The sequence below is a fragment of the Trematomus bernacchii genome, unplaced genomic scaffold, assembly GCF_902827165.1.
Source record: "Trematomus bernacchii unplaced genomic scaffold, fTreBer1.1, whole genome shotgun sequence".
In the NCBI taxonomy this organism is placed as follows: Eukaryota; Metazoa; Chordata; class Actinopteri; order Perciformes; family Nototheniidae; genus Trematomus; species Trematomus bernacchii.
Window position 1 is genome coordinate 9,732,212 of NW_022987727.1, and position 13,626 is coordinate 9,745,837.

Consider the following 13,626-nt stretch of genomic DNA (forward strand, 5'->3'; position numbering starts at 1 on the left):
TCGTCTCCGTGTGGCTGCAGCCTAAGTTTCACTTTCGATTGCATGATATAGCCCAGCGCAACACCTTCGTCACACATGTTGCCACTTGTTTGTACTGTACCATTTTCAGGCGATTTGTAATATGTTCTAGAAAAACGATGTGTTTTTTAGGATTTCAAGAAGCATTTAGAACAAACAATGAATGTATTTTATGAATATTTATCCATGCTGGAAGTAGATTTAGATGTTTTAGGAGTGAGATAGAGATTATTATCTAATATGCATCCGATGAAGCATTGCATGAAGTCTGCTGATGAATCAGAGGCTGTTGTTTGGGCTGCAAACGTTTTTTATTTTGTATTTTGTAGGCAGACCATGCAGGCCAGCCCGATGGTCACCAAGGTTCATGTTTTAATAGCATTTTTACAAAAAAAGCCCAGGCGAGCCTAACATGTGAAAAAAGGGCTTAGACCTCAGAGGGTTAAACTTGGGCCTGCGGCCATAGTTTTACTGTATTTTGAAAATCCACAGCGGAGGTTAGTGTCGAACTACATGCAGTGTGTTTTGCATTTCTCTCAGTAGCCAACGATCTGTGAGTCTGTCGGCTCGGACATAAACTCCGTAATAAATGTAGTCTACATTTCATAAGAGGTGTAAAACCTGAGAGCATTTTAAATCGCATTTGAACTAAATGCTGATATAATCTGTGGTTGTATTTGTATTGTTGATTGATTGTGTGAACGAGGCGATATAGAGAAGGTTAAGCTGTCATTATTAGGCTGTTATGTACTGTTGGAGTGGTAAGCAGGCCTATTGTTTTTGGATATTTGTGGAGTCAGGTGGTCCGTGAGTGTTTTTTTATTGGTTAAGTGTCCTTGGTATGAACAAGTTTGAGAAACACTGCGCTAGTGGATTGTCAACGGGGGGAGCCTCGCTACGGGGAAATTATACAGATGGCTAGTCCGCCCATGAAAAATGTCTATGCACACGTTATTATTAATAATTATTTATTCGCGACCCCCACTTTGGGAACCCCTGGCTTAGTGCATGTAAAGTAATCTAGTTCTATTGAAATGGATGGAAACGTGCATGGATTTTAATTTGATGGATATACTATCCTGTTTGAAAGACTGTGGTCCCATGTTTTACACAATTACAATACAAATGTTGTCATGTTATGTCCACCCACTTTACAGCTGACATGTTTTTGTTTATTGCTACAGGCCAAATCTAATAACATGTTGCGTTGTGCAGCTTGTTAAAAAGCACTCTCAGACACCTCTAATGATCTAATAGCAGTAATCACAGTGTGTTACTACAACATGTTAGGATGGAAGAGGAATAAGGAAGGGTGGAAGGCAGGAAGAGGGGAAGGAAAACAGAGACAAAGAAGGAAGGAATGATGTAAGGAAGGATTCAATTACTGGGATAATTACTTTTCTTAAGATATTTCTGATTCGATTTTGTTGTAATGGAAGAATGCCTTACCTACAATAATACAATGTGTAGTGGTTACATCTTGTAGCTCTATTATAACACACAGGGGCATGCAAAGGTCTTATAAACGTGTGTAAACATAAGACAGTTGTGTCAGGTAACAGGTCATGTGTATTTCTAGTCAAGTCTAGTCACTTAAATACTGCTCAGATTTGACAAAGCTCTTCCACGACAAATGTAGTACCCGGAGTTACTAACTCATTTCTATATCATATAGAAGTTGTTTTCGAGAACTGTTTGAAAAGGTACATATGATTTGAAGTTCAGGAGCTTAAAGAGTCTACATCTCATCGAAGCCTCTGCAGATACTGAACCTTAAGATTTGTTCAAGCATTATGTGTTTGGCAGATTTGTTTTTCTGCCACTCTCATCTCCTGGCTCCTCTCTCAGGGGAACCATAGGGTCATCATCAGTTCAATCTAAGGTTGAGAAATGACTTCACACACCAACACACATGCAGTACTCCCCTATGCATTCTTAATTATTCTCAGAGTACATGGCCTTTGACCAGACAGAGGTTACATCTCCTACACTGGACATGTTTTTGTCATTATATCATTGAGTTTACATTCAAGCATGCTTACTATACTCAAAATGCACACTAAAGTTAGAGAAAACAGGCCACCATCAAACACATGCAGACACACTAAATGCTTGCCTAAACTAATGACTCATGTGCTGTAGTTGTAGTGGAGCCAGACTTTCTTCATCCGAGGCTGTGATTAGCACCTACAGGGAACACATCTGCCCTCAGCGCTCCATGTCTCTGAGCAGCTGCTGAGGACTATGGCAAACACACAACACCGTCCCCACTAACCAGACCCGCAGCCACTCGCTGTTTTCTGCCCAGTAACTACGGGACAAGCTTGTTGACTGTCAGGCTGCACCCAACATCTGCTGGCCATGTGTGCCCCTCAGGCAGCATGGCAGCCACTTTGTGCCTGTACAGTATAATGATCATTTAACAGATATGATCTTTGTTATCAAGTCCTGCTGCATGTTTGGGTTTAATGTGCTGTGGCTGCAACTACGGTTGTAGTTTATGCTTGAACAATTAATCAAAATGTTTGCAAAATTGCAATATATGGACTTATGCAATATCCAAACGTTTTATGTGGTTGGGGGCCGATAGTAGCTCAGAAGCTCTGGTTCGATCACCGGCCCCTGCTGTTAACTTGTCGATGTCAACTTGGGCAAGACATTCAACCCCAAAGGACTCTTTATGGCATGACAAACAGTGTGTGAGTTTGTGTGAGGGTTAGTTTTCCTGAGCAGGTAGCACCTTGTAAGGCACCTCTGCCTCTATGAATGTGTGTGAATGTGAGAATACTGAACAGTATTTGTATAAAGACTGTGAAAGTGTAGTACAGACATCAATATTTTGCAGAGCGAAAATAGTTTTGATTGTATTTTATCCAAGAAATAGAGATTTTCAATGTTCATATGGTCTGACAAGCAGTTAAAAATGTGAGGATCTCTATTAGAGTGTCAGTAAACCATCAGTGACTGCAGACATGTTGAAATGAAGGCTGGCCGTGAATGTGCCTTGTGTGTCTGCTGAGTTAGGAACAACCATTATTAGGTTTCCATCTAGTCCAGTCTGTATGTCCACCTGTTGCTGGCCGTGTTCCATGTTTCCTCTCCAGCACGGAGTGATGCAGACGTCTCCGGGATGGGTCAGGAATGTGAACGTTTCCTCCAGTGGGACCAGCTGTCCTGAATCTAACAGCCTGTGTTAATGGGCTGGCAAGCGTCTGGACACACTCGCTGACACACTGTCTGTTAGACAGGCAGCAGTCAGCTGAGACAAAGTCAGGCCAAGAGAAAGTATATGATGAATGGAGTCAATATATATAAATAACAAGTTGGCTCTGCTTCCCGGGTTTAAAAATATATAATTCATTTTCGAATACACATTTTTAGGCCAACACTTTTTTTCCATATGAAGTGGATATTTATTACTAATCTATAAAAGCCATAAACCTCATATTTCATAGGTATATTAATATATAAGATAAATAAAAAGATATCAAATGCAATAAGGCATTACATAAGACTACATTTTGTAATAACATCCACCTATTCATCTTGTCAACAGATTAGTCTGCCTGCAAATAGAGTGTAGCACAGGGGCGATGTGCTGTTCCATTGGCTGTGGAGGTAACCCTGGTTGCATCGTTCTGAACCAGGAGATGTTCCATCTGGTTCTTAGGGATTTCTGTGAGACAATAATCTTGGAAATGAGTCTAATATTTGAGAAATTGTTAGATTTGTTTCCTGTAATTGTTCTTCCTCTCCAGCTGTGGGTCTGTAGACCTGTCACCACCTTTCACACCCCCAGCCCTCATATTGGTTCATAATACTTGACATTAAGGTTTGCAACTATCTGTATCTGCGCTGATTAAGAAAGGGAAGACATGGGAAGGTGAACAGCGGGAGAGAGAAAGGACCTGCTGAGACGCAGAGGAAAGTATAGAAGCAAAGAGATGGGAGTTGAGAGCCAAAGATAATAAAGGGGCGAGGAGGGAGGAGAACTGCTGGATGTTTGTCTGTGGGAGTTCACCATCTATCAGCTAAGTGCAGAGCAAAGAGTGGACAGAGACACAGAGAGGGAGAATGTCAACTAATTAGCTTGGGGGAGTTAAAAATAAAAGGCTGTTGACTTTTCTCTCCCCCGGTTTTAAAGTCTGATGTGGAGTGCTAAACATATCCCTGCCGCCTTCTAGTCCCACACTCACTCAGGTCAGGTATGCCGTTCATTGCCTGTCTTAAAACGATGCTATTCTTATCCGCTACACTGTCATAGGCAAGCTGATATTGGATCTGAACATGCTGTCATTTTAATATTCATAACGTGTTTGCTTAAACTCCTCACCCTTCTTTCTGTCTGAGCAAATGTGTGTGTGTGTGTGTGTGTGTGTGTGTGTGTGTGTGTGTGTGTGTGTGTGTGTGTGTGTGTGTGTGTGTGTGTGTGTGTGTGTGTGTGTGTGTGTGTTGATTTCCTGTATTGTTGACGCTGGTAGATGTGACAGCAAACTGTGTCTTGCCAGCCAGTCCCAGTGGAATGTGTCATGTTGATGCCACATCCTCCTCCACCCCAACAAATAAAGCTGGAGGATGAGTTACTCTGTCAGATTGATTCAGATGGGTGGCAAGTTCAGTCAAAGCCAGCAGAAGGACGTAAGATATAGGCCTTTATAAGTTCCAGTTATACCTGTCCTAAATCCTACAAGTCCGTCAACCCCAAATCTCTAGTGGGTGTTTTCATCATGGTGGTGGACTGTGATGTAAACATATTGGTCCAAAAGACTCCCGTAGTGGTACAATTGACACTTTTGCAAAGCATTAGTTTGATATTTAAGAAAATGTGTGTATTGGTTTTCCTACAGAAAGATAGATAAGAACAGTGACACTCTATTCTTGATAAATGGGAGTCTGTGGCTCAGTGGGATCTTCAGATCAGGGGAGAACAAGTTTGAGTCCCACTGCAGTCAGCATGTCGTTGTGTCCCTGGGCAAGACACTTCACCCCAAATTCATCCTGTGGGGGAATTGCTTTGGATAAAAGCGTCTAATAAGTGACATGTAATATATGTATGCTTATTGGAAGCTACAGCCAGCAGCCAATTAGCTTAGCTTAGCATAACATCTGGAAAACAAGAGGAAACTCATTGCTCAGTGGTTAGAACAGCTAACTGCTGCCTAGTAAGCCGGTTTGAATCCAGAGCTGGCCAAACATTCATGTCCTCCCCTCTTTCTCCCCCTTTAAACTCTATACATCTCTAATAAAGGCCTGCTCTGGCCCAAAATAACATTGAATACAATAAATAAAGACGTTTAACAGTTGTATCAGCCTTCCATTTTTGAATCTGCAGATTTGTTCAGCCTTGGCGTTGGATTGTCACCTCCTGCCTCACATCCTCCACTGAGCTGGTGCGTTTGGTTTATTTGTTGGTCTGTCAGCAGGATAAACAAAAAAAGACTTTCCATTTAACATGGTGGAAATGTGTAGCATTAAGCTAATTAGAATTATGGGCCGAATACAAACATTATTTTCACTTATTGAAACGACCCGGCAATTGTCTCTCAGAGTCCCCTTCTAGTATTATACGTTTCCTGCTGACTCTTGTCCGTATGAACCCTGCAAAAGAGACTTGAATATGTATATGTTACAAGCTACTTCCTACTTAGTGAAATGTAATGTTTTAAAAAACAGACAGGGGCTAAGCTAACAGTTCCCAGGTGGGCTACTGTAAAAAGTCACATCCAATTGCTAAGCTAAGGTTGGACAGTCATTGTTTGCAGTCGGGATTAGCATTTTTTCTTTTCTTTTTGTAAGTCTTGTTCACTTTTTTGTTTACTGACTAGTAAAAGTAGAATGGAAATATGAGGCAGGGATGAAAGAAGAGCTCACCTGGGGGGAATTCATTTGAAGCATGAAAGTTTCCCTGTAGACACCGTGTGTTCTGTATCTCTGCCTCTGACAGTTAAAGCATTGCCTCATGGGAAAGACCTGATGGCTTAGAGTCAGATTTCACGGTCTTTCAGCCTGAACATGATGATATCATGCCTTTTTTAACTGTAAGCCCAGAATAGGTTAACAACAGTGGACAGTTGGTCACCTGATTGACGTCCTAAACTGCTTCCACACTCCCATCTACAGTAACATATTCTTTGTAGTGCAATGATAGTAAAAGAAAGTCAAAGCAGCTCAATAATAAACCCTTATGTGGCTACAAGAGGTTAGATAAGCTGAATCGTGCAAACTATGGTGCCTGCTGTTACAGGCTAATGTCTGGTTCAACAGCAGTGCTTTGTGAGCTGAGACCCCTCCACACACACACACACACACACACACACACACACACACACACACACACACACACACACACACACACACACACACACACACACACACACACACACACACACACACACACACACACACACACACACACGCACACACACACACACACCAGCAGCACCACCGCAGCCCCCTTCTCTTCTCTCAGCTGTCAGCCTGCATTCCTCCCTGCTTCTCCATGTATGGCTACAGTGGAAAGAAAGATAAAGCCAGAAGAAAAGAAACTTATGTCTAACTACATCATTGATGTCCTCAAAGCTCAAATATGAATTTTCTATTTGGGGGAAAACATCTACCTCAGAATCTTTGAAGGAGGTTGAGGATGAGCCAACCTTCCATGTAATTCACAGCACCAATACTCTGCCTCAAAACATGCCATGACAACTGAAATCCAGTATCAGGAAACATTGGGGATTTAAAGGAATAGTTTCACAGTCTGCCATGTTTTCAAGGGCTTAAAAGGTCACATTTGGCTACTTTTATGTTGAAGTCCAATTAGTGTCGACGGTAAATGTTGTCAATTGAGGAAAAACATTCCTTTGTGACTGCTTTATCGACTGAGAATGTTGAGTTGGCGGTCATAAAATCAGTTGATCTACTTTATCAGCGCAGTCATTTGATCTGTTGGTTGCATTTGGCAATTTAGCTTTGGTTGTAGACATACCAGTGTTAATGAAATCATCTGTTTTGTTGAGTCAAGAAGGGATCTTAAAGGTAGGGTAGGTAAGTTTGAGAAACCGGCTCGAGATACACTTTTTGTTATATTCCATGGAATGCTCTTAACATCCCGATAGCAATGAATATCTTAAGTGCTTTGACAAAAAATCCATAAAAACATGTAATCTGTGGAAGCCGTAGTACTGTAAAAAGTACGACCAATCATTTTAGCTGGCCCGGCTAAAATAACTGGATGGCCTACCTGCCTGTCAGCCTTCCATCTGTGCACAAACTTATCTCGTGCCCTCATTGGTCATGTGCGCGTTCGTGTGTGTTGGAGGAGGGGCTCTGTAAGGAAGTGGCAGATTTTTTCCGGCTGTGTATTTTCAAATTCTAGCGCACTCGAGCTGGTTTCTCCAAAATGACCTACCCCACCTTTAACATGTACTTTTAACACTATGTTTAACACACATTGTGCCTGCTGGCTCTGCCCTACCTACCCTACCCTAGCCTCTACAATAAAAGTATATATTTTCTTTCCGTTCTCTAAAGTGGTTGCGAATAGGGTCTACCAAATGATAGATGTCATCCATGTATATCCCTCCCTGCACTGCTCTTCCTCCCCTGGTTAACATCAAGCAGCAGCATTCTGATAACTGTCAGTTCTCGACCTCTCTGGCGTCACACTGCCAGGCTTTTCTTCACAACTTAAGTGAGATAATAACAAGAAATCCACTGTTCATTCTCATTTGATGTATGTTGGGACTAAAAAGGTTGTTGTGGATTGTAATACATTAGTTCATGCATTATATATTTGTGAAAACTAAAGTGAATTGGTTCCATATGTGTTTTCATTAAGTGCTCAGTTCCTTATTCTGTGTATTGTTTTCATGAGACTGCGGTGATGTCAGCCAAACGTATGCTGAGCCTGTGTAGATTTTCTTAGATAAACAAATACACAGAGATAAAAGAAGACAAGAAGCCTGTTATTATCTGACATCAGACGTCTGCCTCGCTCCTACAGCACACACACACACACACACACACACACACACACACACACACACACACACACACACACACACACACACACACACACACACACACACACACACACACACACACACACACACACACACACACACACACACACACACACACACACACATTTGAATGCATGCCAATATTATCCAGAAGAGATCAGGTTGTGTCTGGATGGGTCCCCCTGTCTGTAGAGAGGCTCTGCACTGTCTCTCTGTTTCCCTCATCCATCAAACCAGCCATCTGACCTGCTGTTTGTTTTTTCACACTCTCTTAGTCTGATAAAGGATAAGGCCACAGGCCTTTTTTCTATCAAAGGGCCATTATGTCAGTCAGCGTCGACAGTGATAATGACAACACAGCTCAGATTGTTAGCTTACACTTGAACAAATCCTCTAATAGGTGTCTTTTGTGTAGACTACAAACACTTCCTCAATGCTTACAGAAGCTTAGTAAAGTGAGCATATTTTTAACGATAGGTACTTGTCGGGTCCCAAGTCAGGACTGCCAAGTCCAGTCCCAAGACAAGACAGGCCAGTCCCAGGTCAAGTCCCAAGACAAGACAGGCCAGTCCCAAGCCTGGTCCCGAGTCAACGCCCACAAGTCTAAAGTCACATATTCCATATTGCAATTTGCTGAACACCACAACGTTTAAACAGAGTGGATCTTAGAAATTAAAGAGCAAGGTTTCATGGCCTATTATTTCAAATGGTCAAACATTTTTTTTCTTTTTATCAAAGCAAGTCTTAAGTCATCACATTTTTGACTTGAGTCTTACTCAAAAAACAGACTTGAGAACATACCGCTGCTCTCTCCAGTTGCCAATTAGTGCTGAGTAATGATGATGTAACTATGAATGAGTGTGTCTTTGTGCAGAAGTGTGAATGTGTGTATGTATCGACCCACAGGTCTGTAAGGGCCTCCATACAGTAGGTGTGTGATTGTCCCCCGCAGTATGTAAACCTCATGCCTGCTTGTTGCTCACTTGGCTGGCACCAGTATGAGACTTGTCCAGATGCCAGGCAGACACAGGTTTCCTCTGGAACGAGTGTGTGTATGTGTATGTGTATGTGTATGTGTATGTGTATGTGTATGTGTATGTGTATGTGTATGTGTATGTGTATGTGTATGTGTGTGTATGTGTGTGTGTGTGTGTGTGTATGTGTGTGAGTGTCCATGTGAAATCCTCCTCTGCACTGTTCCCAGCAGGCTCCCTATCTACAGCTGGCCCACAGCAGTGTCGGGCTGTGATGATGCACCCTCTCTGTCTACTTAGTCACATCCAGGCACTGACAGGTACAGCAACCTGCTGCTGCAACCTGTCGGAACCACCGTACACACAATATTTAAAATATTATTATATAAGAATAATATTCATATTGTCAATTATTGAAAAATATATAGATGAAATAATTAAAAAATCCCCCCGAAAAAACTGCAGATAAAAATAAAACAATATGTTACTGTATTAAATACTGTTTTAATGTACCTGTAGACATTATTAATTCAAAATCATTCAATGGCCATTTTGATGAACATTTGATAGTGTAGTAATTGACAAAAATATGAATCAAAAAACATGTTTTATTTAGACTAAGTCTTGTTAACATAGACCAAAGAGTCGAACAGTGAAATGTTGGTGATTTTAAACTTCATTCGAAAATGTGCACAGTCATTTAAAAATATGTTTGGCTTAATTTCAGCGCAATGAGACATTCTCATAATGGCAAGATATTTTTCTGCAAGCAAATCAATTGTAGAATTATTGTTTTTATTTTTAGCAAAATATACACAACTCTTTTCTCACTGAAGCTCAAAGAGCGGGACTTAACAGAGAGAAAGAATGTGTATTGCAAATAAATATACCAAGAACAGACCAAATGTTAGCTTACCTAAAATATTATTTGTGATTATAATTTCTCTATAAATAACGTTCTTGCTGAAAACTGTCTTCAAAAAATCTGGTCAAATTTTTTTTACGGTGTACTAGCAGCTACAGCATGTGTGCTGGACTAAGACATTAAGGTTTAAATGTATACAACTGCGTTTACATAAAGCAGACTGATGCAGGAAAAGACTAAGCGCTACACTTTTTTTCTTTCGGGGTATGTGGATATAAACCCTGCTTATCAAAGCTTGTGGAATTTCACACACAGTGTAGGAGTGCTGATGAGAAGTTACTGTTACATTTTGCCATGTAGTGTATACATTCAGGGAGGATTAGAAACACCTGTTGTGGATACATTGACAGCAGCACCTCTGGGTCTCCCTCTCCTCATACTGATTCAGTCATGGCACACACAGAGGTCCCAGAGGCATGTAGGAGGAGACGTCAAGATATCCAGAGGAATGTGTGGCGGCTGCTGCTGGTTGTCATGAAAGTGTATAGGGTCTCTCACACTAAGGCTGCGGTGCTGTATCACAGAATGACAGTACCCTTTAAACAAGTTATAAGCTTTCTACGGAAGCCCTGAGAAAAATAAACGGTGTCATCCATGTATTAGCTCTGATCTAAATGGTCTTTGTGTGTTTATGGATGAATACTGGGGGAAAAAAGTTGCCAGAATTATATTTCTAAGCTTCTGTAAATATATTTTTTTTATCTGTGAAAACAGTTGCCAAATAATGAACATTAAGTTTGTTATTGTAATACTCATGTTGGCCTACACCATGTTTTCAACAACACTAAAAGCACTTGGATGATAGGGTTTTCTTTTAGGTGAGTTTCAGTTTCTCCATATATCTATATTTGACATGACTGTTTTGTATCTCTTATGTGCTATAAACGCATTTTAATGGGTGAAAATGTGCAGCTTGAGTCCTAAAAACAACATGAGGCAGTGGTACATTTTAGCAATAAGTGATGCAAAAACAATTGTTCACCTTAAAACGTTTTTCCCCACCTCTTTTTTTCATTTTGTAAGGACCTCAAACGTGTAAAACGATTTAAAGTTTTAAGCCATGATTATAGAAGAGTAACATTTCGATCAGACTTATTAAACAGATAACAGGTATTTTGTTCTTCTCTCTTGCCTTTTGTGGCTTTCGAACTTCTCTGACAGATATGTTCACATCTCCATCTGGAGGATTAAGCTATGAGATTCATTCTTTTTGAATACGTATGATTATTTCCTAAAGTTGATGATCTTAGTTGACCTTGTAGTTTCCAGATTGAGCCTGTAGCCTGGGCCTCTCGTCAGGTCAGTTGTTTGGGCCTCCTGCAGACAGCAGAGCCTGTTCACCTGCAGGGTATGGTCCTGAGATAATCCCCCTCCCACTGGAGGTTGTCTCAACAATGACCCGGCTCCTGATCAAGCAGTAGCTGTGGAGTCGCAGGGGGCCAGCTCAATAAACCCTCTGTACCCCATGACCTTTGTGAGGCTTCTGCACAACAAGTGTGTAGGAAGCATTTCTCCAAGAGCTGTAAACCATGACAAATCTGATCATTTACCATAATCTTCCTTTTGATGCACACACATTTTTTTTATTACATATTGCGCCTTGGTATGGTTTTATTATTTTTGTACATTTACATGAATGTTTCTGTCTATTATGTATTTGATGTCCCTACCTCTGTTTTTTTGTACTGCCCTCAATAATACGTTTAAAATATAATAATCAAGCATAAATAAATAAAGATAAATTAAAGCGTATATAAATATAATAAAATAATACATTAAATAAAAACAAATTATTACAAGACAAAACATATTAAAATGGTTCACACATGACACATTTTATTTACTGAGAAAAGTAAATAAAGCTTCCCCATAGGTTGGCTGCATGCTCGGTAAAAGATAGTTCCAATGTAGTAATTCAGCGTCTTAACAAAACCATCTTCTTAACCATAATGTTAGTCTAGGTCATATTTCTCACTTAATACATACATCTTGTAATAAAATTAGAAATATAACTTTACACTTCAACAAAATCACACTTAAATCAAATTTAAAACTCACAAAAACATTATAGACGTCTTAAATGTTCTTTTGGATTTTTAACATTTGAAACAATTGTGCAATGTCTCTAATAGAAACAATTTACACAGAAGACTCTAATATTTCATTCAAGAGACATATCCTTGAATCCCTGTCGCCTCCTTATGATGATATCTTCCTGGAGCAAAATCACAATGAAGAACTGATCCAGGTTTCTGTCAAAGATTGAGCTCCTGAGGTTCCAGCAGTTTCACTCCCCATTCTGGACTCTGTCTCCCTTAGGAAGCAATATGTCATGTTGATGTTGTGCCTTTTTTATAAAGAAAAGTAGTGATTTCAAGAATTGTATTTGCCAACACAAGCTTGTACATTTTTGCTCTATTCAAGTACAATGCCAGTCTGCACTGCAGTTTCCTGTTGATTGTAATCCATCTCCTGTCTCCCTCCCTCTAGTCCTGGCTGTTGCCGTTGGCCAGGAGCCCGACTACAGCCACGGCTGTGCCCATGGCAGCTGTTACCCGGCAACAGGAGACTTGCTGGTTGGACGAGAGAAGAGCCTGAAGGCCTCGTCGACATGTGGGATGAGGAAAAAGGAGCCTTACTGCATTGTCAGCCATTTGCAGGTCAGTGTGTTTGTGTTTTGTACTGAGTTTTGTGTCTGCACCTCCTGGCCCATTCTCTACATTCTGTCTGTAGTTTTGTGTTTCTCATTGACCCTTGAAGTCCTTCACCTTTGACCTTGTAACTCTAAACTTTTTTTGTGCTGCCACAGGATGAGAAGAAGTGTTTCGACTGTGACTCCAGGCGGCCATATGACCCAGTGTACAACACCATTAATCACCGCATGGAGAACGTCATCACCACCTTTAAACCTCACCGCAAGAAGTCCTGGTGGCAGTCCGAGAATGGTGAGGAGACTCTGTTCTCACTTTCTTTATGAATTGACATAAATCTTCAGACAGTCCTCTTTAAAAAAAAAATGGCCGCATAGGTGGTCTCTGCAAGCAACTCATCTTGACCCATATTTACCTTTTTGTGAGGCGGTAACCTCTGGTGGCCATAGTCATGATACGAGAGAAAAAGAAAGTCAATCTACCTTCTCATGAGATGCGATTTACTCTTTGTTCACCACGAGGATGGGAGCAGAGCCTTGTGGTGAAAGTGAAGTTTCCTTTTTCTGGTTACCTCCCTTGCGAGCTTCCGCCGCTTAGCACAGCTTGGTACAGCTTGGCACAGTTTAGCACAGTTGTCATCTGATAGGTTGCGGTACAAAAGGACATCCACAATCAACATCAAAGTTGACATATTTTGAACTTTGAGCGCAATGCTCAGCGACAATATCAAGCTTGGCGACATTTAGGAGCGGTTGCATCGGTTACATCTCTATAGAACCAGAACGGCAAGTCAATGCAGAGCCGTTTTACCACTTGTCATGTGAAAGCAGCTTTAGGCGATCTGGAAAGATGCCCATTGTTTGTGTCACGCAGGAAACGTAATTGATTTAACTTACCAAATATGTGAAACATACGTAACTCACATACGTAACTTAATTGACCTTACAAACAACGTTTTGTTTTTTTATTCACAATGTTGCAGCCAGTGCAGTGGTATAAAGGTAAAGAGTGTTTTTTTCACAACCTGGCAAGCAAAA

General features: G+C 40.8%; 1 protein-coding gene across 2 annotated transcripts in view; it reads left to right on the forward strand.

Annotated features, from left to right (window-relative positions):
- The window catches only part of lamb2 (laminin, beta 2 (laminin S)), a 56,081-nt gene that overhangs the window by 5,821 nt on the left and 36,634 nt on the right, over nucleotides 1-13,626 (forward strand). For both annotated transcript variants that reach the window (XM_034145246.1, XM_034145247.1), the window contains exons 3-4: nucleotides 12,429-12,598; nucleotides 12,748-12,883. In XM_034145246.1, coding sequence (XP_034001137.1) covers nucleotides 12,429-12,598; nucleotides 12,748-12,883 — 306 coding nt within the window. The remainder of the gene's footprint in view (nucleotides 1-12,428; nucleotides 12,599-12,747; nucleotides 12,884-13,626) is intronic.